This window comes from Perognathus longimembris, chromosome 5, assembly GCF_023159225.1.
Source record: "Perognathus longimembris pacificus isolate PPM17 chromosome 5, ASM2315922v1, whole genome shotgun sequence".
NCBI lineage: Eukaryota > Metazoa > Chordata > Mammalia > Rodentia > Heteromyidae > Perognathus > Perognathus longimembris.
The window spans coordinates 20,030,512-20,057,466 of NC_063165.1; the positions used below are offsets into that span (position 1 = coordinate 20,030,512).

Sequence of the window (26,955 nt, forward strand, 5' to 3'; positions counted from 1 at the left end):
AGTGTCTGAATTTCAATTCACCTAGTTCATGGGAACCTTGAAGTTTTGCCCTCAATTATGCTTGACATTGACCAAAATATACTAAATTCTTAACTCCTGGATCTGTTTTTTCATGCTTCCTGCAGATACTTCTTTCTCTAAAAATAATTTATTTGACAGGAAACAATGCCTGTGATTATGTTCTGCAGACTTAAGTCCGTTTATTATTATGGATTCCACTGAGACTTGGTTATATTCCAGCCTTAGCCATTTTATTAACCATGAAGAGGTTATGGCTCTACATTTGTTGATTTACTCATATCTTCTTAAGATACTGTCCCTAACACCTTAATTAAACCTGGCTCTTGCTAAATTTCCTCAGCTACTTCTTTTGCTATGGTTATAATTTTACTCTTTGAAGGATTTCCTTTTGCTTCTGTGTAATTGAGATGGTAAAGAATCCTAGATTTTAGTTTTATTACATGGATCACTATGAAGAGAAGGAAACTAGTTGCTTTTACATAAAACAGACTTATATAGGCTAAAATATATACTTATATTTTTGTTACATATCAGGATTGCATTTTAGTAAATTTATTTATAAAGAGAAGTACCCTTGTTAATATAATAAATAGTAACAAGCCAGTTTCACCATGACTCATGAAACAAAACCTGGCAGTGAGTTTTACTTCATGTGTTCTCAATCCACCTAAACTAGTGTGATTTTTTAAGAAATTTTTGTGTACTACATTGTTGTAGCCATCTGTAATATAATGTGCTCGGCAAAAGAGAGACTAATTTATATAATTTTTACTTGCTTCCATAATGAAAACCAACACATTATGTCTCTTGGAGTAACTAACCAGAGCTTAGAATCCAGTGGGCACTTTTTGGAAGTAAAATGTGCACTTTGGGCCTGTTTTTGTTTGCTATATGCATGCCAAGAGATCTGATCCAACAAAAGCATTGGAAACAGTAAATGTCCCGGGTTAGACAACTACTGCTGTAGAGATAAATTCATCCAGAAATTCTAAGTGCTTTTGTTTAAGGCAGAACGAATACACATGTTTTAAGTACTTGATTCTGAGCTTTCTCAAACACAGCTTTGAAGCAGATATGTTGGTTTTAGTAGAATAGTTTATAACATGTGTCTTTTGACACACAATTCAGGAAGTGGTCATGGTCATTGTAGCAATGAAGTAGCACAAATGAAATCTAAAGAAATGATTCTCAGGTGGTTTTTTTTTTTTTACTTTTTTTAAATCTATGTCAGTTTTAGATATATACAAAGAAGCTATTATTATCATGGTCTTTTCATAGAACTAATATATATATATTTACAGAAAATGATAGCCTCAAGAATAACTGACTTTAGGCATCATAGTAAGTATTAGTGTAGTATCAGAGGCAAACAAACAGCATACAAATGATGTATATTCATTTTTTCTTTCTACTTTAAGGCATTTATTTGAAAACTGCTTATTTGCCTGAATTTGCCCTGCTGGCAAGTTTTTTTCTTCCAGACAGCTACATTTTATTGCTGCTACACATCATGAATAACAGCTTTATTTGATGGCAAATGAGATGCCCCAAGTTTCAAGCTTTCTCTAAACATATCTAAATTGTTCAATTTCCTTTTCATTGTATAATTTCCACATTGGCCCTTTGCCTGCTGATATTCAGATAAAGACTTTATTCAAGTCATTTTCAATTCTGGCCTGTTGTTCATCCTTATAAGTGCAAAGATTGCTCAATTTGTATTCGCTTTAATGTAAGTGCAGCACAGGTTTTTATCAGTTATTACCAAAATAATTTCTTTGTAATGAATGGCAACAAGAATAATAAAACAATGCCTCCAGTTGTTATCCCAAATATTGGTAGTTTATTGAGAACAGAATGAGTAATGTGACAGCGTGCCATCATTTTGCTGAACAAAATATCTTAACAAACCATTTTGTTTCTTCTCTTTTTTTGCATTCCTCCCAATGTGGATTTCGACATCATTGCTGATTGATCCCTAATGACTTCACCTTTGTTTATCAACTAGGTAAGTGATTCTTATTCTTTGATATTTGGGGAGCCCAGAGTTGAACTTTCACAGCATTATGTGTGCCAAGTTATAATCGAGTGTTCTGACAAGATAAAATTTTGACAAAAAATGATCACTTTTTTGAAATATATTTAAATTTTATTTCACTTGTTGGCCAAGATGTGAACTAAGGAAGATGCTCAATTAGAGTTGATATTGTCAGGGGAATTATATGTCCTAAGTCAAGAGGCTTTGATTTGATTGTTCAAATGGGAAATGGCTAAATAGTCCATGTCATATAGACTGCTTATGGATGCTTCTTACCTATGAGAATGCAGAGCATATAGCAACTAGTTACAATTTGATATATATCAGTAGCTAACAGTATTTGTGGTCCTAATATCTATGCTGAAAAATATTATTCATCATCTGGTCCTGAGCTTTTATTACCTAAAATGCAGAAATCAACACACAAATCTATGAGCCAAATCTAGTCAAGGGTGAGTTACGATTGAATTCCTTTTCTGAATTTATCAATACCGGGGAAAATATAAAATAACTATGTGAAGTTAAATTTTTGGTGTTCAGAAAATAGGCGTGTTTGTAATACATATCATCAATGGCCATTTTCATGCTGTAAATATGTGTTCAACAAATCCTCAGATAGTTTGGGTTTTGTTTTTAATTTTTAATTTAATTTTATTTTTTCAAACACCAGTCCTACAGGCTTGAAATCAGGGCCCGGGCTCTGTCCTTGAGACCCCTCTGTGCTCAAGGCCAGTGCTCTAGGACTTGTGCCACAGTGCCACTTCCAGCCTTTTTTGTTTATGTGGTACTGAGGAACTGAACCCAGGGCTTAATAGGTGCTAGGCAAGGACTCTAACAATGAGCCACATTCCCAGCCCCCTCAGCTAGTTTTAACGCAGTCCTTAGCAGAATGAGTTTGATGTTCCAGTCATTGAGTACTCACATGTAAGTGATAAATTAATAAACAACTCTTTCCTTTGGATATATTGGTAAGAACAGAAGTAAATCGTTATATATCTGGCCTTTTCTTCAATCACACAGGACTCTGTCACACCTAAAATGACCAGATGAAGTGAAATGGAAGAGTAAATCTTGACTGTAGATTTAATTTTCTCTGAAGCAGCCTTTTGCATTATTATATTTCCTCTTCCTAAGAACTACAACATTAAATCTGATTATATTTTACTGCTGGCAGGTATTAGAGCTCTGCACAGACATTCTATGTCCAATGGCTTATAGGAACTAGGGAGGTGGCATTTTGTAGCTGGTGAAGCAGCCATGCATCATATAATGAAAAGTAATTTTCTCAAACTTTTCAATAGTTCTTAAGGCTCTGTATCACCTATGAGAACATCAGCATACTAGAGGTACTAATTCTTCTGAATAACACAAAATGGCTTGGAGAAGTATGCCATTACTGACTGTTACTGAGTTTGGTTTTTAAAACAATGCAAGTGTGAAGGTGTGCTTTGAAAAATTCGTTTTGCAATTTTTTTTCAGGAAAGTGGAATATGGGTGGTTTATATGCATATTTTAATGTAGAACATCTTTAACATAATTATAAATATGTTTTTCCTTTCCATTTTTTCTGGAAAAAATACAGTTTTCGTTTGAAAAAAAATTGAGAATAATGAAAGTATTCTCTTGGAATCTTAGAGCAAGAGACAGCAATGTAGAAACCACTAGATATTAAGAATATGCATTATCTTCTAGGTTTTAGACCACTGGGAAATAAAGCTTCTGTGTGTATATTTGATATATAATGACAGGCACAAAGAATAAGGCAAACATACTATGGGTATACTAGCACAGTACAATTATACAGTATGTTTTCTAACCCTTTTCATGAAAATTTGACATTATTGTACCTCAGATAGAAGCAGCGGGAATCACAAGGGAAAGACCAGCTGGATACTTTATTAGGTTTTATGTTGTACATAAGGAGACCATGTTTTCTATTGTCAGTGTGGAAAAGAAAATGAAAGCTCTGGGCATCATTAATGTCTCGAAAGCTTATGATGTGTCAGGTCTATTCTCTCAACACCTGGATTGAAGGCATCATGTGAGGTTAAGGTAAAACAAAAACAAACTGTCTGCTCTGGTTGGAATTTCAAGAGTTGATTTTACAAAAGAAAAGAAACACCCCATAATTGTGGCAGAGAGGTTTATTCCTTTTTAACTAGACAGTTACATGTAGAGACCTAAACTTCCTTGTCTGACAAGGCCAATAATGTGTTCCTCATAGAGTGGCTAACTTGAAAGTGCTCAATGAGTCATCAAGATGCAATGACAACATACCATGGAGACATTGACTGTATGGCTTAAAAAATAGAAGTCTCCTAGTTCATAATTCTGGAGGATGGATGTCTAAAACTGGGGAACTTAGCATGGTTGGGTTTTCATTAGCTCTTTCTTCCTGGCTTGAACATGAATCCCTGTACACATTTGTCCTCAGCTGGCAGAAATCTATGGACAGAGGTGTGTGTGTGTGTGAGATATAGGTGTTAGAGAGATCTTCTATGCCTGTACCTACTGGACAAAAGCTTATTTATTATTAATTACTTTCTAAAAATTCTATCTCCAGTGGGGTGTAGCTCACACCTATATTCTTAGCTGCTCAGGAAGCTTAGATTTGAAAATCTCAGTTTGGAGACAGCTTGACAGTTTTCCAGAAGCTATCTTCAATTAACCAGTGAAATGCCTGCACTGCAAACATGGCTGAAGTGGCAGAACACCAACTGTGAGTAAAAACAAAACCAGAGCTTAAGGCCCTAAGTTCAAGCCCATTGCCGGTGTGCATGTGCATGTCTGCACGTGCACGTGTATGCACACACACACATACACACATGGGGAGGGGGCATGGAGATTGGGGAGAATACATCAATAGATAGGAGACGAGAGCAAGGACATTGACTATGCTTGCTCTCTGTATAACAATCCTCTGGTGGTAACTAACTCATCACCCCATGAGAATGATCTTTATTCCTTTGTGGGTGGAGAACCCAATGACCTCTGACTAGTCTCCCTACTTTAAAGATATTACTACCTCTACAGCACCACAGTAAGGATCAAGCCTCCCAGACTGTACATTTGAAGGACACACTTCAAACCAAATTCAAAGCTGTAGCAATCTGTATCCAAGGGCCTTGACCCACAGGACTGACAAGAGGATACTGGCCCCAAGCTTCAAATCCTTCCTGCTAAGTCTGTCTGCAGAGCTGCTTGTGTGTTGTCACAATACAGCACCCTGTTATATTCTAAGAGCAAGTAGAACTAGCAATGCTATTTAAAGGGACTTGCCAGTCACACTCTCTTGCTGCTTTATTATATACTATAGGGTTGACCCTACTTAAAGTAGGAGGAGCTACACAAGGACCATGAGTGAAGGTCATTAGTAGCCATCTTGATTTTGGTGCTAGTATTAGGACTTGAACACAGGACCAGGCACTGTCTTATAGCTTTTGTACACAAAGTTAGCCCTCTATTCACTTGAACTATAGCTCTACTTCTCCATTTTTGGTGGTGAACTGAAGATAAGAGGCTGATGGATTTTACCTCCCTGGGCTGGCTTTGAACCATGCACCTCAACTCTCTGTCTCTTGAGTAGCTAAAGTCACAGGTGAGAGACATTAGCCCTTGGCCATTTGTAGCCATTCTGTAATCTCATTATCGTATAAAAATAATGTATTTTGTATTTAAACAAATCATTTTGCTATTATACCAACCAAATTGATACTTGAAAAAAATCAGTAATTTGATGTCTGTAACTGGTTAATTGACATAATTATCTTTGAACCTCAGTATCCCATCCCAATTTGATTTCTGGAGTACATATTTATATAATGATGTCTTTCTGTTGATCTGGTTTTGTAAATTAGCTTTATAAATGGAATAATAATATTAAATAACTTTGCAAATCAAAAGGTGAAAATATAAATCCCCAGAGTAAATGGTGAAGAATTTGTCCAGCATAATTGATGGTGATTATTTTCTAGTATACCCTTCAATTCATTACTGTAATAATCTTTTCAACCAATTAAGAGTCAATTTTGTTGGTAATGTTAAAATGTTAGCAACATTATTTGCCTGTTATTGCAGGTTAAGTGTTAATTATGCTGTTCTGTAGTAGATAAGATACTGTATCTCAAAATTGTTCGTATTATAGGTTGTTTCTCTGGCTATTGCATACTAATGTGCCTTATTAATTTTATGTTAATTTTCATACCAAGCTTATCATATAGTTTTACTAAAATAAATTATATCCTTTTAAACGAAACAGTAGGAACTTCTGATCTATAATTTAGGACTAGTTTACATGAGTAAAGAGAAAATGGTCTTCTCTTAAGAAGGCACACAACATAGTCCTGCAACATAGATCACAGTTATAAGTGTTTATAGGTCATGATTTCGATTTTAAGTCCAATGTATATTTTAGCTTCATGAATACCAAGGAGAATTTTCTCTTAAGGGAACAATGTGGTAAGATTGGACTCAACTCTATAATGGAAGGTCACTTTGCTATTTTAAGATCAATTGATAACAGATTTTGATTAAATCTGAGAAGCTCCTCCACAGTACTACCTGGTTGAATAACAAAGGGAAAGAAATCTGTCAGGAATATCTTTAGAATTCTGCTTTCTACTAGGTTGCTGGTTGATTAGAAAGAAGCTTGGGTTAAGGCAACTTGAATGAATCATTTCAAGGAAAATTACCCTGAAATGCTCAGTACCCCTGTCACCATATTTTATATTTCAATCCTATTATCCTCACCTGATGTTTTCTAATGCTAATCCCTGCTTTTACTCTCTTTATTTCTGTTTTGTTTTGTTTTAGTTTTTCATCAGAAAAGTGTCTGGAATGTACATGCTGTGTGGCAAGATTTTTTTTTCTCTTTTTCTCTCTCATTAGTTAAACCTGTCTCTATGATATATATTAGAGGCTCAATAAATAATGATGATAAAAAAAGAAAATATCTAAAATACCATGGTAGATAATGTAATTTTGTGCTGGTTACTAATTTTTGAGGTAGATTATAAAGGTATTATTTTCTTTATTTTGCCAATGAATGCAATTACACATCCTGCCCAAGGTCACAAAATTAGTTAAGTGTCAGAGACTCAACCCAAACTCAACTCTCTTGATTCCTAACCTGATTTTCATCCCACTACAATACGTGCTAAAAATATAGTGTTGTCTCTTCTTGGAGCTACAGTGCAGAATCCCTCAAGAACTTGGAAATAAAGAAATGATTGCCTTCTGAGAATTACACTATAAAGTCGACATATAATGAATCAGTTACTTTAAGGAACCAGAATTGCTTTTAGACCAAAGGGACCATTTCTGATTAAATGGTTTAACATTTCTAAAGAAAGATAATGTTAATAAGAAAAGACAAACTTTAAGGTACTTACAAAGCAAAAGTTGGGCAAATGCTTCTAATGGCCAATAAAATATGAATATTCTGAAGTTGTCTTAGACTCTGCCAGTGAATTTTTTGATTCAGCTCACTTAGTCATTTATTTTTTGTTTTTTGTTTTTTTTCTAATTCTATGGTCTTCAAATCACCTTTTGATTAAATAGCTTTTCTGGACCGGTCTGTCACCACATAAAAGAAAAATTCCTGACAATCTGCAGTAGCAACTTTATCCTGCTATTAGCTATTTTGCTTTGAAAGTTAATAAATTGGCAACATTCATGGCTTAGCTTCTATTAAGCACTCATTTTGAGGAATTGACATACATATTCTAATTGTTCTATCTTGAAAATTAAAAAAACAACAACACAAATTTCAATTCTATGCATTTAATATCACCAAATTTGACTAATTGGCTCTTAATATATTATGTACCAAATAAGGAGATATTCTTAACTCTGTTTGTGGTAGAAAGTACACCAGAAATTCCTTAGCATAACCTCAATTAGAATTACTAACCATGAGAAAATTCTTTTAAAGAGATGCCTATCTGAGGGAAGGACTTTTAATTGAATTGTATTCTAGAACAGAACATCTGATATAGATCCTGAATAAACAAGACAAGTTTACTTGAAGCCAGGTATGGCTATCCATGTCTAAAATCCCAACTATCAAGAAACAGAGGTAGTAGGACTCAATTGAGTTCAATGTCAGCCTGGGCTACATGTTGAGACTCCCTTTCACAAAAGCCCAAACCAAACTGAAAAACTCACCTTGAAACAAAACTCTGGAGCAAGAAAATCCAAACAGTTTGGGCCTGTATCTCTTGTAAGAACTTTTTGTCTATACTGTAATGTGATGAAGAAATTGAAGGAAAGGCAGGTCAGTCCATGAAGTGAACTCACTTTAAAACAATCACTTACTGTCCTAGGCAAAAATCCAGCTTTTCAAGAATGAATCCATTCCTGTGAGACAGACAACACTCCAGTCCTCTAGGGGTGCCCCACATAACATCACCATTCCCACCGGATCCACATCTCCAAGTTTCCACCAAACTCCATACTGAATACTTTGGCTCTAGCTTCTAGCACAAGCACCTTTAGGGACCAAACCACATTTAAACCCTAGCCAGCCCAAGGTCTTTTTTGTTTGACTATTTATTTTTGAGGAAGCATTTTAGAAGGAAGTGTCAGCTAAGGTTCTGCATTTTAGGCAACTATCAGTCAAAGATGGTTTTGATTTTCAAAAGGGGGAGATTCTTCTTATAAGTCAATGTTTAGGCAATTTGAATTTTCATCAAGATGCCTGGGCTGATAGTTTATGACTAAGGTCATCTGCTGGAGGGAGTCTGTTCTGAAAAGATGCTCAGGACAAAGGAAAATAAAAGAGACCCAATGGAACATTATTTGTCTTGTCTCAAGCTTAAAAAAAAAAAAAAGAAAAATCAGGCTTGTTAGCCATACTGTACACTAAGCTGACTGTACACTTTCTGACTTTGTGATTTTACCAAACTCTGATGTAAAAAAAAAATTGTAATTTTTTTTTAGAATTTAAAACATACTTTAATGAGAATACTTTGTCATTGACTTTAGATGAAAGACACTTGCATTTTTAATCTGCAACTGTTGTGGCATCAGGACTCTGCTCCTTGCTCAACAGCCTTTAGATGCCACTGCACTACTAACTCTCCTGTGCTTTTGAGACAAGTGTTGGACATATTCTCTTCTGTTGGAAGTCTTTGTGGCAGCTTCAGGTGCTTGATTCTTATCAAGTGCTTGACTACTTTCAATTTTGCATTCACCGAAGGAATGTTCTTGTGGACTTGAGGGGTATGTGCCTTTTGTAATCCAAGCATCTTTATAATATCTTTTTCCCAATATGGACGTCTTTGTGTACTTCTTATTCTAGTTACAATGTGTAGCTTGTGAGGGTGCTGTGGATCCCCGCCATACTTTTCATGGTCTTCAGGTGAAGCCTGAAACACTTTATCTGGAATTCTTGATCTGGTAAATTTATGATGAATCCAATTTGTACCAATGAGAGACTCCACACCTTTTGTCACAGTCTGTAGTTGGCCTGGGGGTATCTGGACTACTGAGCGCAAAATCCCCATAAAGATAGTACTGTTCTCTTTAGAGGGTCAGGAGAATACAGCATTTACAGAGCCCAGCGGCAAGTCCAACCGCCATTGCCCACCGAGGGGACGCCGAACAGAGGCCAGAAATTGTAATGTTTGTATTTATAAATTTTTATGTTTCAATAAGTTAACTATTGGTGGTTCTGTTTAAAGTATTTAAAAATAGCTAACAAACACTCATGTAATTTTATTTTTATTATTCTTACTGAGGATACATCCTTCCTCTTGTTTGTTTGTATTACTCCAGACTTGGTCTTTTTAAATTTGTTTCACTTTACAAGATCTATCTAAAAGATTATTATGACAATTTCATGTTTCTGTTTTACCAAAGTCAGCTGTAGTGTAAATAATTAATTTGATGGAACAAAAGAGCAACATAAACAAATCAAAACATCTTGGCATGTGAAAAAGGGATTATACCTTGATTTTAGTTCAAGAGCTAAATGTTACTCTCACAAAATCAAAGCTCCATTTAATTACAACACAAATAAAGAATGTGTAGTTGAAGGTGGGTAGGAACAGGATGATGTAACTTTTAGGAGGGGAACATAAAACAAATTATGAAGGAAGGTGAATGGACTAAGGATAAAAGGAAGGAAGGTTATTACCAGGATCAGAAAATTGCTCTACTAAGAATCAGTGTGCAAGTGGAAATAAAGAACTCAGTAGTTGAGATTCTAGGGTGTTTTCCTGTCTTCACCATTGATAGTCTCCTAACAAGGTGACATATTTGAAAGAGGCCCAGAGCCTTTACTTGGTCAGCAAGTAAAACGGAAGGTCAGGATAATAATTTCCAATGTTTTCTAATCAGTATAAAGCTCTTGTGTATTCTTTTTAAATCATTTTAAAGGTCTGGCTCAAGTGACAGAACACCTGTCCTAGAAGTAAAAATTTAAAAAAAAAATCAGGAAGAAATAAAGAAATGAAAGAAAGGAAAAAAGACAGAAAGGAGATAAAGAAAGGAAAGAAGGAAGAGAGAAAGAATAAGACATCATCTGTTGGCCTGGTGTCTTCATATGCATGAGTTACAGGTCAATATTTTAAACCTGCTTTCCTAGAAGAACTTAATTTCAGCTCAAAGGAATACACATCTGAATAAGGAAAGATCTAGGATCTCTTTTGTGAAAGGATATCAAAGAAGTACTAAGATTTGAATACAAATACATGACAGGACCACAGGTGTCCTCCAAAGCAAAGGTGTTTTTTTAATGTTTGAATCATTCTAGTTTCTGAAAAACATCCTCAAGCTAGTTATTATATATCATGTGTGTATCAGTTAGCAAAAAGAAAAGAAGCAATCACCAGAATATTGTGCTGTTTTTCCATAGATGGCTACAATTGTAAGACCATAAAGTGGATTTCTCATTCATTTGATGAACTATGAAGAGATTAGGACATGATATTTTTACTAGAAAAATGTAGGATACAGATGGTCTTTAAAAATAGTTCAAAACTCTTACTTTTACATAAAAATAGGCACATGACTTATTTTTTTCATTCATCTCACTTTTTGATGGTTCAACATCCATCTGTAACATTGCAGTCAACAATGAAAAACTCACCTCTGGAAATTAAGTATTTTTGCTGAATTGATCTGCTTCTGCTGCATTCATTATAGACATTATATTTGGGAACCATTTTCTTTCTTTCTTTTTTTTGTTGTTGCTTTGTTTTGTTTTTTTGCCAGTCCTGGGGGCTTGAACTCAGGGCACTGTCCCTGGCTTCTTTTGTACAAGGCTAGCTAGCACTCTACCACTTGAGCCACAGCACCACTTCTGGCTTTATATATATATATATATATATATATATGGTGAAGAGGACTCGAATCCAGGGCTTCATGTGTAGGAGGGGAGCACTTGACCACGAAGCCTTATTCCCAGCCTGAACATTTTCTTTCTGTGGAGAGAAACATCAGAAGAATTCATAGCTTTTGGATTTAAGTAATTCTTAGGATGCTGTTCCTCCTGATATCCTAAATACAGTGATTTCCATTAATCTCAAGCAACCTACCAATCTGAGTTATCTATCACCTGAGTCTCATTCAATCTCAATGTTTCCAATTTATCTTGAATGAATTGTCCCAGAATTGCTTTTTTGAAATCTGTAATAAAGAAACAAACTCTCACATTTCCATAGCACATTATCAATCAACGTTTTTTTTGTTGTTGTTGTTGTTTTTTGTTTTGTTTTTTTCAGTAAAAAATAAAGCCTGCAAACTTTAGCTCTGTGTTCATGACTACATTGCAACTGTGGGCTCTCCATTCTATGAATTTCATTTTATTGTCAGTTGAGGTGGATAATACAGTTTTAACAATATGTGTCACACTTCCGGGGTTTACTAAAGGCATAAACGATTAGAAAACACTATTTCTGAGAAAGTTGCTTCACAATAGGCCCACATTTTGGGAAAACAAGATTGAAAGAAAGCCTATTTCTGTACATGACTATGAACCAGGAAGAGCACGGTTTCTATGCATGGGACCTTGACTGCCCTCTGAAGACTCACTCGTTAGAGGCTTGTTCCCAGCTTGATGCTAATAGGAGCTGCCAGAAGTCCTAAGACATCTGAAGCCTCATAGGAAGTCTTTGGGTGGTTAGTCGTTTGCCTTCAGAAAATATGTGATCCTAGCCCCTTCCTGCCCTCTTTCTGTTTCCTGACCATGAGCTGAGAATTTTTTTCTCTACTACATTCTCCCACCATGGAACCAATACATCATGATCTGAAACTTTCAAAATGTGTGCCGAAATAAACATTATCTCTCTATAGATTATCCCAGATCTTTGTTGCAGTAACAGGAATCAAATAGATTGTATACTTCTGTTTAAATTTATCCATTATATTTAAATAACTACTGTCGTTTCTGGAACAAATGCATTCAAAGATGGGCAGGGTTTGGTATCAATTCTTCTGTATGTCTCAGAGTGGCTCTTTTATGGAGATCATTGTCATTTAGAAAGATCCAGCAACTATGAATTAGTACTCATAATATGCAAGGGAAAATATTGCTCTAGATATTTTTACATCTCTTCTGAAGTAAACTCTAAGCATAGAAAAAAATGCATAAACGAATTACGTTACATTAATTACATTAATTTCTCTTGTTTCTACCACCATACTTGTCTACAACTTTTTGTACAGAATTGTTTTTACTGAATTGAACTTTGGAATTATACCCTTGGGTCACATTGAGGCTCATTAGAAGAAACAGCCATGAAAAACTCATTACTTTATTTACTGTAAAATTTTGTTGAGGATGAAATTCTCTGCAGTCCCCAATGAACAACTTGAGAAACCTCCCAAGAGAGATATATCTCAAGGGGCACTACCAGAAATAGTCTTCCCTTTTTTTCAGCTAGAAGTTGTTGGTTTTACGGACTTGGAAAATTACAAACTGTTTTTCAGTTTTAACTGGGGAGAAAAGTAATGGAGCAACTTAGGGCAAAATGATTAGTAAAAAAAATTGCAGATTCTGATATTCCTGTATCTACTGTCTTACCATAAATTAGATATAAATCCCAAAATGTGGCTTCTCTATTTTCTAGTGACTGGATTTGTACCGGATTTATGGTACAACACTACCATGTGATCTTTCCTATAGTCATTTCCCTTGCTCTGATGTATTTATCTTCTTCCTATTATTTGATTTACAGTATATAAAATCTATATACAAAGTATTTGAGAAAAGTAGAAATATAATAAACAAATTGCTTTTATCATTTGAGAGCAAGATATCCTTGGTCAGATGCCTGATTTTTAAATAAAGAATTAGGAGATGACTGTCAATTAAAATGTCCCAGTGTAGCCCTGAGGGCTACCTGTATGTAAATATGGTGGAAGACATCTGTTGTTTGAATCAAAATCCCTGGGGATGACAGTCTATCAGAATTATTTTTCAGAAGCTAGAATTATAACATGTATTACCAAAATAATGACATTTTTGGTTTATAAAAGAATGAGGATGAAATTCCTGAGCACAGTTTGGCATGTGTTTTTTTTTTCTTCCCTTTGTCAGGACAGTACAAATGTTTACATAGCTATGAAAAAGTTAGGTAATGGTAATTAGGATAAGGTAATGGTAAAACTGATAGGGAACATGTAAGGTGTCAGGTAGGGCTTTCAAAAGATTTTTCTATGTCATTTCAGTATAAAAAGCAGTAGCATTCTGGTGCTAGTGGCTCACCTCTGTAGACCTAGCTTCTCAGGAAGCTGAGATGTGAAGTTCAAAGATTGAAGCTGGCCACTGCAGGAATTTCTATGGTACCCTTTTCTCCAATTAAGCACCAAAAAAACCATAAATGGATTTGTGGCTCAAAGTGATGAGTGCTATCCATGAGCAGAAAAAGCTCAGGGGCAGTGTCAAAATTCTGAGTTCAAGCCACAGGATAGGCGCAAAAAAAGAAAGAAAGAAAAAAGAAAACAAAAATGAAAAGAGAGGGGTGAAAGGGGGCGGGGGGGGGGGGAAACAGAGAGGGAAAGAGAACAAAAGAAGAAAAAACACATTGGCATTGATTTGTCATCCTGTCTGATACCCTCATTCCCAATCACTAATACTATTTAAGCCAAATCAATTACTATATAAACAGCATTTTGGTAAATTTGAGACAACCAGTCATTGTTGAGGCAAAGCTTCAGCCCTGATCCATTGCCTTTTATTTTATTTTGTTTTGTTTTAATTTAGTTTGGTTCCGCTTTTTTGGTCCTTATCTTCCCTCCTCTGCACGTCCACCCTGGATTGAAAGCCTTAATGGGAACAAAATTGTTTTCTGGTTTTTTTTGTGGTTGTTGTTGTTTTCATATAAAATGGTTAGCACTCTTTCTCACCCATTCTTCCTGATCCTTTTTGACTAGAAAGCAGTTCAGGAGTATCTAAAACAGAAATCAAATGTTCTTGGGAAAAGATACAAAAGGAACAAGGAAACAAACAGATTTTATTCACTTCTCAGGGCAGATTCATTGAACTGCAAAAGCTGAAGCACCTGTTTAAAAAAAAATCTGCCTAGGCAAGCAGAGATGTGAGCAAGAATGGAAAATGTGTTTCTGTCTTGGCTTAGAGAGCTGGGAAGTATTACATAGTGTGGCTGGTGTGTGATCAAGTGAAATGCAACAGAGACATTATTTCAGAACCATAGGGCATAAAAATAAAACATAGAAATCAGATAAGTGTTCATGTCTGTCCTTTGGAGCAGAAAGCATTATTCTGGAAACATAAAATTTACCTAGGCTGATTTTAGAGAGCTCAAAATCTGACATTTGGAAGGACATGCAAGTATTGCTTAGCAAGTGTTCAAAACAAGGAGCACTAAGGGAAGTGTGATATATATGGTTGGGGAAGAGGGACTATATCATAGAAAGACCTGTGGAGATGGCTGTCTGATAACCTAATTCAAAATCACTAATGCTATATTGGTTATTCAGGCAAGGAAAACTATTTCTTAATTAAAACTATTTCTTAGATATTAAATAGTAAGCTATGTGGGTTTTTTATGTCAACATCCAAATACTAGATCTCGGCCGTAGTCCTTGTTATATGCTAGGACTCACCCTCCCACACACACCATTTTAATTTAGCATTTCAGGTGATGCTCATCAACCTCCTACGGCCTGACCAGCTACTCCTCTTATGTAGGGAGCATACTGTTGGGGGCAGATTGTGCCTGTGAGGAAGAATGTCATTAAATGTTCTTGTTGGGTCTGACTGACTTCACTTAATATAATTTTTCCAGGTCTTTCCATTTCCTTACAAATAGTACAATATCATTGTTTTTGATAGATGAGTAGAATTTCATTGTGTATGATTTCTCTCATTCGTGGTAGCTAGAATGTGCTAATAATTCTGTAAGTAAACACACTGGGTGGTATGCAACTTGTTACAAATGAATTCACTCAAGTATATTAGGCTGTCTGGAGAGCTCAAATAGTGTAATTCCTTAGAAAGACTAAGTCAAAACACAACAAAATAAATACAAAAAAAAATGGGTTACAAGCAAAAGGGGATGATAGAACCAATGAGAGATGGGTAGAAAAATGAAGGGGAAAATGGGATAGAATTCAGCCAAGAATTCATTATATGTGCCACAGAATTGAGAAAAAATAAGGTAAGGGAATGGATCGAGGTGTGGGGGCAGTGAAATATTGAAGTGATAGCATAGATCAAGAGGCATTGTGTACATGCACTGTTTTGTTAAATGGCAAAAAAAAAATCAATACATAACCTAAAAAGTAAGAACAGTGAGGAAAGGGATGGGACAGGAGGGGTAGGTGAGAATATTGAAAAGGGTGGCATTGACCATGATGAACTGTATTCAGGAACTGCTTTGCTTAATGGCAACTCCTTTGTGCAACTACTTGAAGTTATTTTTTTTAATCCAAAAATAAATAAATAAAAGTTTCTTGCAAGTGCACTGATTTTCTGGAAAAGGAATGTAATTAAATGCAGAAGCCCTGGAAAATCGTATCTTATCGATAACTAGCAATGTGTTTGATCTTTGCAGACAATTATTTTGTGTAAAACAAAATTCATCAAAGAGAAGATACAGAGAAAGTAGTGAGAATAGGCAAAAAAAAAAATACCTTTAGGTAAACAAAAATCCCTGAATTTGTCAAAATATGTTATCAGTAGTAGCAACTATCTGTTTTCTCAGTGAATTCATATGTGATCACTTAACAAGCCTTTTATAAATACTGAGGATTCTAAGTCTTTTTGTTTGCTTGCTTTTTTCAGATTGAATTTTGTTTTTAAATGTCAGGCATAAAGCTGTGACCTGTAGTCCTCTAGCTTTAATTCCTTTCTTTTGCATTTATTTATTTATTTATTTATTTATTTATTTATTTATTTATTTATTTATTTATTTATCCTGGTCCAGGGGCTTGCATTCAGGGCCTAGGTGCTGTATCTGAGCTTCTTTTGCTAGCACTCTACCACTTGAGCCACAGCACTACTTCCAGCTTTTCTAAGTAGTTTATTGGAGATAGGAGTCTTGTGGACATTCCTGCCCAGGCTGGCTTTGAACCATGATTCTCAGATCTCAACCTTCTGAGTAGCTATGATTACAGGTGTAAGCCACTGGGCACCTGGCTATTTGCTTTAACTTCAAACAAAGTATATATTTTAAGAAGCAAAGTGATTCCTATGTGTCATTTCAATGTCCTGTCCTTGTCCTTCTATCCAAAACCAAAGTGTACATTTTCTCAGCTTAGTACTTTATACTTTCATCTTACCACATTATAGACTTTTGGGAGGATCTAAAAAGTTTCCCTAGGGGCTCTGAGCTAACTGGTAAAGCCTTGGAAGAAGATGTAAAGAAAACCAGAGAACAAATGGAGATTATACTTTGGGGATGGAGGGACATGTTGCCTTAACTGTACAAACTAAAACACCTGAGAAGATTAAGTGCCTTAATCTGCTGTTTCTTGGCTTTGTTGTTTTCTTCTTTTCCCCCAGTTTTACTGATTAGATATTTGTTGCTCATAATGGTTTACATTTCATTCTGATTAAGTTTTTTTTTAATTTCTAAGACTATTGCATTTTCATTCCAAGTATTGTTAGTTTCAAATGCTATTTCTTTTAAGCATCTTCATTGATAACTGTATGAATGTATAAGCTAATGATTCCTATATGAAACAATTATTAACAACTCCAAGTTATATTTTAACAAAGACATCTTTAACACACTATTGACATAATCAAGGCAGCGTGTTGGCTTCAATTTGGATTTCAGTTAAACAAATAGGCTTCCCTTAGCACTAAATATGTAACACAAGTCTACTAGACATTACTGTTACAAATTTAACTAAATTTGAATCTTCATCTATAGTGTTATTTTAGAGGTAAATGTGATTTTAAAAGTTATTATTTTAAAAAAAACATGTTTAAAGTATGAACTATGTATAAACTATTACAGTTCATTTGAGCTACTGTAAGAAAATATCTGAAGTAAAGTAATTTACAAACAAGATTGTATTGTTCAGTTCTGGATGCTGAGAAGTGTAGGATTTTGGTAGCAGTAGGTTTGGTGTCCCCTAAGGGTTACTTCCTCAAAGACAGAGCCTGCCATCCTGCTGTATGTCCCCACTTGGCCCAGCAAGGATGAGCAATTTCCCTGAGTTCCCTACCCTAGTGATACTAATCCCTAACTATTTTGACCAAGTCATATTTTAATGGCATTGTTTCTTAATACTTTGGTATTTGGAATCATGTTTATCAAATGGATTTGGAAGGGTTACTCACATAAACTACAGTACCATCTTTGAGAAAGTGTGTAATTTACCAAATGGCTACCAAATCAAAATGGCTATGAGGGACAAAAAATAACACGAGTCCGTTTCCTCCCCCCACCTTCCACCCCCAGTGGCTGCCAGTCTTTTGAAAACCTAGAGATGTTTTTACCTCAAAGTTCTTCTCTTGAAGGGGCAAGAACTGTAGTTGCTGGGTAGTGTCTTCCTCATGTAGATACTTAGCCTACTTTTCCCTCTCTATAACATATCAAAGGACCTAGACTTCCTCGGGCCACCTCGAACATTTTTCTTTCACACAAGCACGTATATTTCTGTTAATTCATATTCTTTGTGATCCTTAGTGACTAAAGAAATGCTACTTGAAATTTCAAGGTAACGCTTTTCTTCAGCCAAAAGATTAGGGAGGCAAATGAAAGGCTGGGAGAGAGGACAGGTTCAAAGTACTCCCTGTGATAGAATTAACCTTTAATATTGGAGCCAGGAGGGGTAGATATAAATTACAGATCTTTTTAAATGTTAATTCATTAATTTATCTCACAAATGTTTCCTGATATCTTAAAATGTCAGGCTTTAGTGGATGAGCCGAATAAACATAATCCTTGCCTTAATGGAATGTTTGGCTTAATGAAGAATATTAATCAAATAATCTCAAAATTTGGGGGATATGGTAATAAATACAAAAAAAGTGAACATTCTTAGATTAGGGAGCCCCATGGATGTATTTCAACAGGAGAGTCAGTTAGGATTTCCCTGAGGAAGTGAAATTTGAACTGTTAAACCTCAAACAATCCACTGACAGTTGTAAAAGCATGATAAAGGAGTCCAGTAAGGATTGTGACTGCAGGGTAGAGGCTGCTTGCAATGGGATATTGCAGAGGGATATGGCTAGGGAGGGAGACTGAGATAAATGCCGAACAGCAGGGAAAACTCTAGAATCTGTAGGACAGGAGCATAGTTACCATCGCTGAATAGAAGTTACTAAGAGGAAACTCATATGTAAAAGGAAGTCTGACTAAACTAATTCAGCAGTTGAAGTCAAGGTGGTAAGACATCACCTGTGTGGTTGGAGGGAGTGGGGAGGATGAGGAATCTGATCAGACACTGAAAGTAATCAGAGATTGAGCATAAAGATTGGTAGTATATTGATTTTACAAGAAAGAACAGATCTGAGACTAGGAGAAAGAGATTGTCTAAAGTTTGATAGGGTAAATAGGCTAAAATCACAGGTTTAAAGGAGACTAAATTTGACAAAGGATGTGGGGAAAGGAAGAGAGTTTCCATGAAGATAAAGCATCAGGAACTTAATTGAAAGCCAGTGATTGGCTTCTGGGAGCAGTAAAAGTTTTACTAGAAAAGCTGCTAAGGAATTCTGTAACCAGAAAAAAATGAGAAACAAGGGACATTTTTATCTTTACTGTTAAAAGACCAAAGCAATGGGAAGTTTCTACAGGCTTTTCAGACAATATCCAGATTTGCATTTTAAAGATAAATCTGGCAATTTGAAAGAGTGAGGATTAGTATTGATGAAAGAGTTATAAACCATTTCTTGGGTGGTCTCCAAGTATCTCCAGCCAAAGATCACAGGGCTCAATGTACATCAGAGATTGACAAGTGCTTTCTGTGAAGGGTTAGAGGGTAAAGGTCTGAGAATTGGGGGAACATACAATCTTTGTTGTAACTATTCAGTCCCTCTTTGTAGCACTAAGATGCAAATGGAGAAGTATCATTGTGACCTAATAAAACCTTATTTATTAATGCCAAAATATGAATTTGATCATCACTTTCAGATGTCACAGATACTAGTCTTGATTGCAAAAACAAAAAGTAAAAATAAAACCATACTTAGTCTATATACTTAGTTCATTCTTATTGTAATTGCTGAATGTATGCTTAGAGAATTGTTTATTTCTGACTTTGTTTGATGTATTTTTTTCAAGCCTAGGCTGAGGATCAAATTAAGACTCTTTTGTATACTCAATAAGCATTCCAGAATTGAGCAATTCTCCAGTCAAAGTTTGAAAAGTATTCTGGAAATAAAATTGAGAGAAATATTAATAACTTACCTACAAAGGTTGAAGAGAGAAGTATTAAAACTATTGAATTTCTGAGTTATATTCATCGTATGGATAGTTCTAACATTCCACTTAAATGGTATAGAAGACTTTTTGAAGGAGGAAGTCACAATTTAAGAGATGTTGGGTTTTCTGCCCTCTATGTGACATAAATATAAAGAGATATTTTTGTAGTATCAGTAAGTATTTCACCTAAAGCAAAAAAATCATAGTATGAGTTACTTCTAGCCAGTCAAGTCTACAGGGATGACTTCTTTCCTATAACGTTTAGTTTGTAAAGTTTTTCCATTATCTTTTCATTCTAGGTAGGTACAAGTGTACAATTTATTTTTTCTAGTATATTTATGTATCTGATTTTCAGCATTGATTCACACTAATAAGCTATGTGATCCATACATAATGCCAAATATTATGTAATCTAAAACTTCCCTGAATGCATAACCTCACAAATGGGTCACAGGTTAGTGTTGGGAATTTGAGGCAGAAATTTGGTGGCTCTTATAAGGGTAGGCACGCCAGTCACAGTCTTCATTTATAGCTAAAATGATTTCTTTGATTTCGCTTGGTATGGCCTCTTTCCTTTTACTTACCAATGTATCATTATTTTCTCTTTGCAACTTGACTTGGAAAGTTTGGAATGAATAAATTAAATGAAAAAAACAGAATTAAAAAAAAGTGTCAGAGCTCAGTGAATATGGAAATAGATATTGGAAAGAGGATATTTGGAGAAGTTGGAAATTAAATTGTATAAACACAGGCAAATAATCTTTCTAACCTTCAGTTTATGGATTTGTAAAAAGAAGATAGTTTTTTTTTTCTTTTTTTTTTTAGGAACAAAAGGTTTTAGGCAGTGAGACTATTCACTTAGAGAAATGTTTTGAATTCCTTACATGGTTTAGAAGGAAAACTTTTTTCAACCAACTTAGCCCATGTAATGGCCTGCCATTGAGATAGATTGGGGGCCTGGCAAGAGATAGATTAAAAGAAGTGCTTTAACTCAGCTGCGTGCCTGATGCTCACCTTGCTGCAGAGGGGAAGGCTCTTTATACCATCTTAACAACAACAGCAAAAAAAAGGGAGTAAGGAACTAAAGATTCAATGGGAAAGTATAGAATATTATTGTTTTTCTCATCTGAATTCTAATGTGCAGTATTCTGCCTAATAGAATGCTGTTTTGAACAAGGTTATATAGAAAATGAGTTCATACTTGCTAGCACTAAGAATCAGTCTCCTCCCAAGCAGAAGTCTCCTTCTATAGAGGATTAATGGCGACTGTATTTTCCAAAGGCTCCAAGATAAAGTATTTTATTTTATTTGTTTTGTTTTTCTTGAGGCTGTAGTTTTCAGATTGAAGTCATCTTTATGCACATCTGTTAGGTTGACAGTCCCTTCAGTGGCTGCCTCATTTCTGCAACTTGACTGAAGAGAATTGTCTTCTTTTAGAATAAATAAATAAATAAATAAACAAAAACAAATAATTGCAGTGCATAATGTTCATTTTGTATGACACCAATGAAGTTCAGCAGATGACTTGTGTGGGAAGTTATTCCAGATTCCTGGTTGCATGCAACCAGTTAGCAACAATTTGTACAAAATTATGAATCATTCTTGGATACTTGTACTGATTTGAAGATTTCATAGGACTGCCAAAATGCTTTCTGTAAATTATTCTACCTTGTCCAAGGGAACAAAAATATCAGAGGAAACTCTACACTAAAAAATATGTATATATATTGATATTGATATTTATTAGAGAGGAGCAGAGAAGTAGTATTGATTGTCAAAAATTTAATATCTAGGTTTGTTATAAGGACTTGGAAAACACTTAAGAGAAAGAACAATATTCTTTGTCTCTCCTCTCTTTTTAAAGAACAACTTAGCATAAAATGATCAGAGCAATCTGTTATAACAAGAAGTGGTCCAGGTAGTTTTATCTGCTATTGTTATGACAACTTAGTGTAAAACCAAAGTAAAATTTTCTGTTGTTCTTGTGCAAAGAATCTTATGTTTTAACTAGTTCATTCATCCACTTTGATATCTCTACAAAGAACTAATTTCAAGAACTTTGCAAGTAATCTAAAAAACAGAATTTATTTGTCAGGGATTTTTGCTCAAAAATACTTCCTCACTGCTCTAGACCAAATGTGTGTGCACATGTACATGTGTGTATATGTGTGTGTATGTGTGTACATACACAATGCATAAGTTGAAACTTAAACCTGAATATGATGGTATTCCATGGGGCCTTAGATAGCTGACTATGAAGGTAGAACTCTCAAGTGGGATTAATGCTCAAATCAAAGAGGCACGGAGAGACCCCCTGTCTTTTCAGCAGTGTAAGAACACTGTAAGAAAATAACCATCCCAGAAACATGGACTCTTTTCTGATACCAGGGTCATCCATGCCTTAATTTTGTAACTTTCCTGACTCCACAATTAAGAGGAATGGATTTTTTTGTTACTTACAAGCCACTCATTTTATCCTTAACCTGATAAAAATTACCTTGTTTACCATGTTTATCCAGGTAATCAAACACTCATCTTAAAAAAACAGTATTTCCACTTTTCCTGGTAAAATCTGGCTTTACACTGTTGTACAAACACCACATGTTTGGATTGAAACCAAGATAAACTGTGGTGATTTTACTTTGTGAAAACTGCTGTCCAACTCTTTCTAAAGAAATGATCAACCAATGTCAAAATTGATATATCAGTCACACAAGTGTCTGTGTATTAGGAGATGACAAAAATATTTCTCTATATCCGAATATTCCTGGAGTGTAGTTTCCTTTCCCCTTTTCTTATCCTATATAATTAATTCTATCACTTACTGTGAGAATCATCTCCCACTCTAAAGATAATAGCTTTGTACGGTTAATAACTGAGGTCTCAATAGTTAGCTAAGTAATAAAAAGGACATTCAGCATGAAAAAGTAAAGATGTTATGAAGATACCAAGAGACCTATTCTTCATTTTATTGTAAAAGTTTCAGGGGGCAAAAAAAGCTCCAACGCTTTCAAACAGGCAATAGTAATTTTCTCTGGTTCTCTGGGATATTCTATGCTTAGCAACAGGACTGTGTGTAATAAACCTTGTGGTTGAAATATTATTACATCCAGCTTCCAGAACTTTACTCTGTTTATCCTCTCAAAAGGAGTGTACTTTCCTGTTAAATCATAGATTGACAAAGTTTACCAGTGTCAGACATGTGTGGATTTTTGGTCTGATTTTTTAAGTAAGCTTCCGAACTTTAGTGGAAATGGAAAATGAGTTTTTAGATGATTTCTTTCCATTTAACAATATTAATGCATGAATTTACAGGAACTAATGAAGTACACATTTTATGAATTAATATATTGATGCTTTTAGGGTTTACTGCTTTTTTGAATTCTATTTTCTTTTCTTTTTTCTTTTCTCTTCTTTTTGCCAGTCCTAGGACTTGGGTTTCGGGGACTGAAACACTGTCCCTGACTTCTTTTTATTCAAGGCTAATACTCTACCACTTAAGCCATAGTCCCGCATCTGGCTTCTTCTATACATGTGGTGCTGAGGAATTGAACCCAGTGCTCCATGAATACAAGGAAGCACTCTGCCAGTAGGCCCCAGCCTAGGTTCCCAGCCCCTTGAACTGTATTTTCTAGGAAACATTTCCTAAATGATTTCAGGTTGTACACCTCAAGCGTTTGACTATGCTATAGAATCAGGTTATGCATTCTTGAAAGTATTAATGTATAAATCTCAAATACTTACTTCAATTTAGTTATTTCAATATTTTTTCAATATCCTCTTTCTTTGACATTTTTAATTGAAAACCTAAATGGCACATTCAAATGCATACAAAAATTATTTATATATATTTATGTGTACACCTGCATAGTATACACTATAATTTTCTACTTTTTTTTTCTTTTCTGGTTGGTTGTTGGACTTGAACTTGGGGCTTAGGCACTGTCCCTGAGCTCTGCTCAAGGCAAGTGCTGTCCTACTTTGAGCCTCAGCTCAATTTCCAGTTTATCAGTGATTAATTAGAAATGAATCTCCTGGAATTTCCAGCTTAGCTGGCTTTGAATCAAGATTCTCATATCTCACCCTCCTGAGTAGCTAGGATTACAGATATGAGGCAGTAACACCAGACAAGTTCCCACATTAAAAAAAAAAAAAGTTTATAGACTAACAGTATTTGGAAAATTAAAGTAATCTTTTGTTCTTGAGATGAGGATTAAAAAAAGAATCTTAAAAAACAGAAAAGAATAGATGTGAATTTATCATTTAATCTCCCATACTGTGACTAGTATGTAAATAAGTCAAATATTACTAACTCTCATAGTTAGTATGTCCTCCTTATAGAGAGTTGTATAAATTAAAAAGAAACTTATTTATAGAACTATTTTTCAAAGTTTCTGGTTTAGAAAAAAAATTCTACTAATTTTTAATTAGGATGATTCTAATGATGCATCCTAGAAGACAGCTAGAAAATATGACATAAAAGAAGAAAAATCAAGAGCATTGTCTGTTCCTTTTTTGTCAGTAGCTATAAGTAACATTACCTGTGAATACAATGTCCTTAATGTTAAGTTTTGTAGAATATACCAATGTTTAATATAGTATGGATCAAAACACTAGATAATACACTCACTTGAAGATCAAACACAATTTTCCATTTGTCAGTGCATAAGTGTGGTCTACTTATGCAACTGAGGTTTTATTTATATCAGTGTCCTGTTTCTTTTGTGTATGTTTGGACACATTTAACTATGAAGAACCCTCTTTTTCCCCTCCTAAGTTGATCATTTAAGTCTTCACTATAAATACTGTGATTGGTGCCCCATAGGAATGACCTCTTCCTATAATCCTAGCTTTGTGATCTGAGGATTGGGATGCAAAGAAATCCTGGTGAGAAAAAAACATTGTGATATTCTTATCTTCAGTGAATCAGAAAAGAAAAACTAAAACAGGTAGTGTAGCTCAAGTTATAGCATCAGTTGTGATAAAAGAAGTAGAAGGAGACCTTGAAGTCCTAGTTCAAACTTCACTACTAGCACTCAAAACAAACAAACACTGTGACTAATCCCATTCTTAGCTGCCTTTTTTCTTGGGCCCACTGTATCTTGATACCTTGCAATTGGGATACATTGTATTTCCCAGTGGGCTCATTCTAATTTATTTACTGTAGAAGACTGAGGTAAAGATCAGTGGTCAATGAACAATGGCCATATTCCAAATCTGGCCCACAATTATTTTGCTACTGTTTGTGAGCTAAGAATGGTCATTATGGTTTCAAATAAATGTAAAATGGATAATATCTTGGAACACATGAATATTTTATAAAAGTCCAATATCGTTCTCTATAAATAAATTTTTATAGGTGCATATATTTTCATTTATTTATGTTATTGTGTTTATTTAGAAACAAAATTCTGTCTTCATGAGGATTTGATGACATATTATATAATCCACAGACTTCACAATATTTAGTATCTAGCTTTTATAGTAAATCTCCCTTTGATAGCCTAATGAGATAGGATGAAAATATTCTAAAAAGATCTGCACATATACAATTGAGTGTGTGTTTCTGTCATTGAATGGTTGATGGTTTGTTAGGAAATTCTGGACAAAAAATAGCTATTGTAAAGAAAGCAAAGGAATCGGGAAAGTGGTGGTTTATAACTATAATCAGAGCTAATCAAGAGCATGGAATCTGAGAAGCATGGGTCACAGATAGCCTGGGTATAAAAATCCTGGAAACTCTTTTCTCTAGCAAAAAGCAAAAGTAAAGCTGTAGTTAAAGTTGGAGGTGGAGTCTTGAAGCATTTCTCCTGTGCTGACTTCAAATCATGATTTTCTAGGACTTAGCCTCCTGAGTAGCTAGGATTTTAGGTATTAGTTACCATCACATGCAAAACCTGTCAAACCTTAATTCTTAATCATGTCTTTCTGTGCATGTCCATAGGTGTAGGAAAATGTATAAAGCACAAATAATAGTGGGAAAAAAAAGACTGAAGGAGGCAGAAAGTGAAGGAAGGAGTGAGGAAAAGAATGAAAAAATCAAGGAAGGGACCAAGAAAAAAAATACCATTATTTAGAAAGCAACAATTTTTAAAGAAGAATTTAACCCTCCCCCCAAATAAATTCACAAGTCAATACATTTATTTTAAAAATCAAAACATAGGCTCTATGTATTTTTTTCCTTCTCTGAGTCTGAGCTTAATAGTTTCCCCCCAAAACATATACCCTATAGTTTGTAACAGAAAAAGGAAATAAATGATGCAGTCTCATACTAAACATGACAGATTTTAATCTCTTAGACAAGATAATCTTGTGCCTGTGCATATACCCACTAACTTTCTAAACTTCTGGTGCTCAAAATTACGAAATATTTCATTTTTTTTCAACATGTGAGGCACGGTATATTAGGATTTCTCAAAAGGGAAATTAAGCTGAAATTCTTGGCTTCCTTAAATGGAAATATATAATTTTCCTCTTCCTCGAGAAATATCTTCCTAGGTGCTGGTAGCTAGGATGAAAACTGTTATCATTGGATTTGCATTAAATAAACTTCCTTCCTCTTAGGATGGAGTGATTGACAGGGATTAAGACTGAATTACAGAAACAGTTCTAAGCCAGGCTTCTCCCCTTCATGAATAATACTTACCTTCTTATTTATTAATGGTGTTTTTGACAGGTGACAGTTCAAAAAAGCATATGTGCTACTGTATAAACTACTGAAGTCCTGTGCTTAGATGAGTAATGATAGCATACACTGCATACTACATTTTTATTAAAATCATGGATTATCATTGACTTTATTGCAATAAAGTCATAATTAAAGCAAGGCATGCTTTTAATTGTAGATTTTTTTTCTTTATAAGATGGCGCAGCTTTAATTAGAGAAAAAATTCCAAATATTATTAAGATATATTTAATTATGACCATCTTAATGATTTATTTATATATTACTGGTGAATCAACTATAAGACATATTACTCCTTAAATTAATTTTCACATATATTGAGCTTAAATAGTTCTAGTAAATATGTATGTATATATCTTCATATCTATTTG

The 26,955-nt window shown here is 34.8% G+C and overlaps 2 protein-coding genes across 13 annotated transcripts in view; one reads left to right on the forward strand and one right to left on the reverse strand.

Moving 5' to 3' along the window:
* Robo2 (roundabout guidance receptor 2) overlaps nucleotides 1–26,955 on the forward strand; it is a 516,317-nt gene that overhangs the window by 251,211 nt on the left and 238,151 nt on the right. The window lies entirely within an intron of this gene.
* Nucleotides 8,996–9,561, reverse strand: LOC125351546 (39S ribosomal protein L30, mitochondrial-like). Its single transcript, XM_048346386.1, has one exon. The coding sequence runs from the start codon at nucleotides 9,559–9,561 to the stop codon at nucleotides 9,082–9,084; it is 480 nt and encodes a 159-aa protein (XP_048202343.1). The 3' UTR covers nucleotides 8,996–9,081.

Bases quoted from the DNA above. Each gene is read 5' to 3' on its own strand.
- LOC125351546 (XM_048346386.1), bottom strand. From the start codon at position 9,561: ATGGGGATTTTGCGCTCAGTAGTCCAGATACCCCCAGGCCAACTACAG.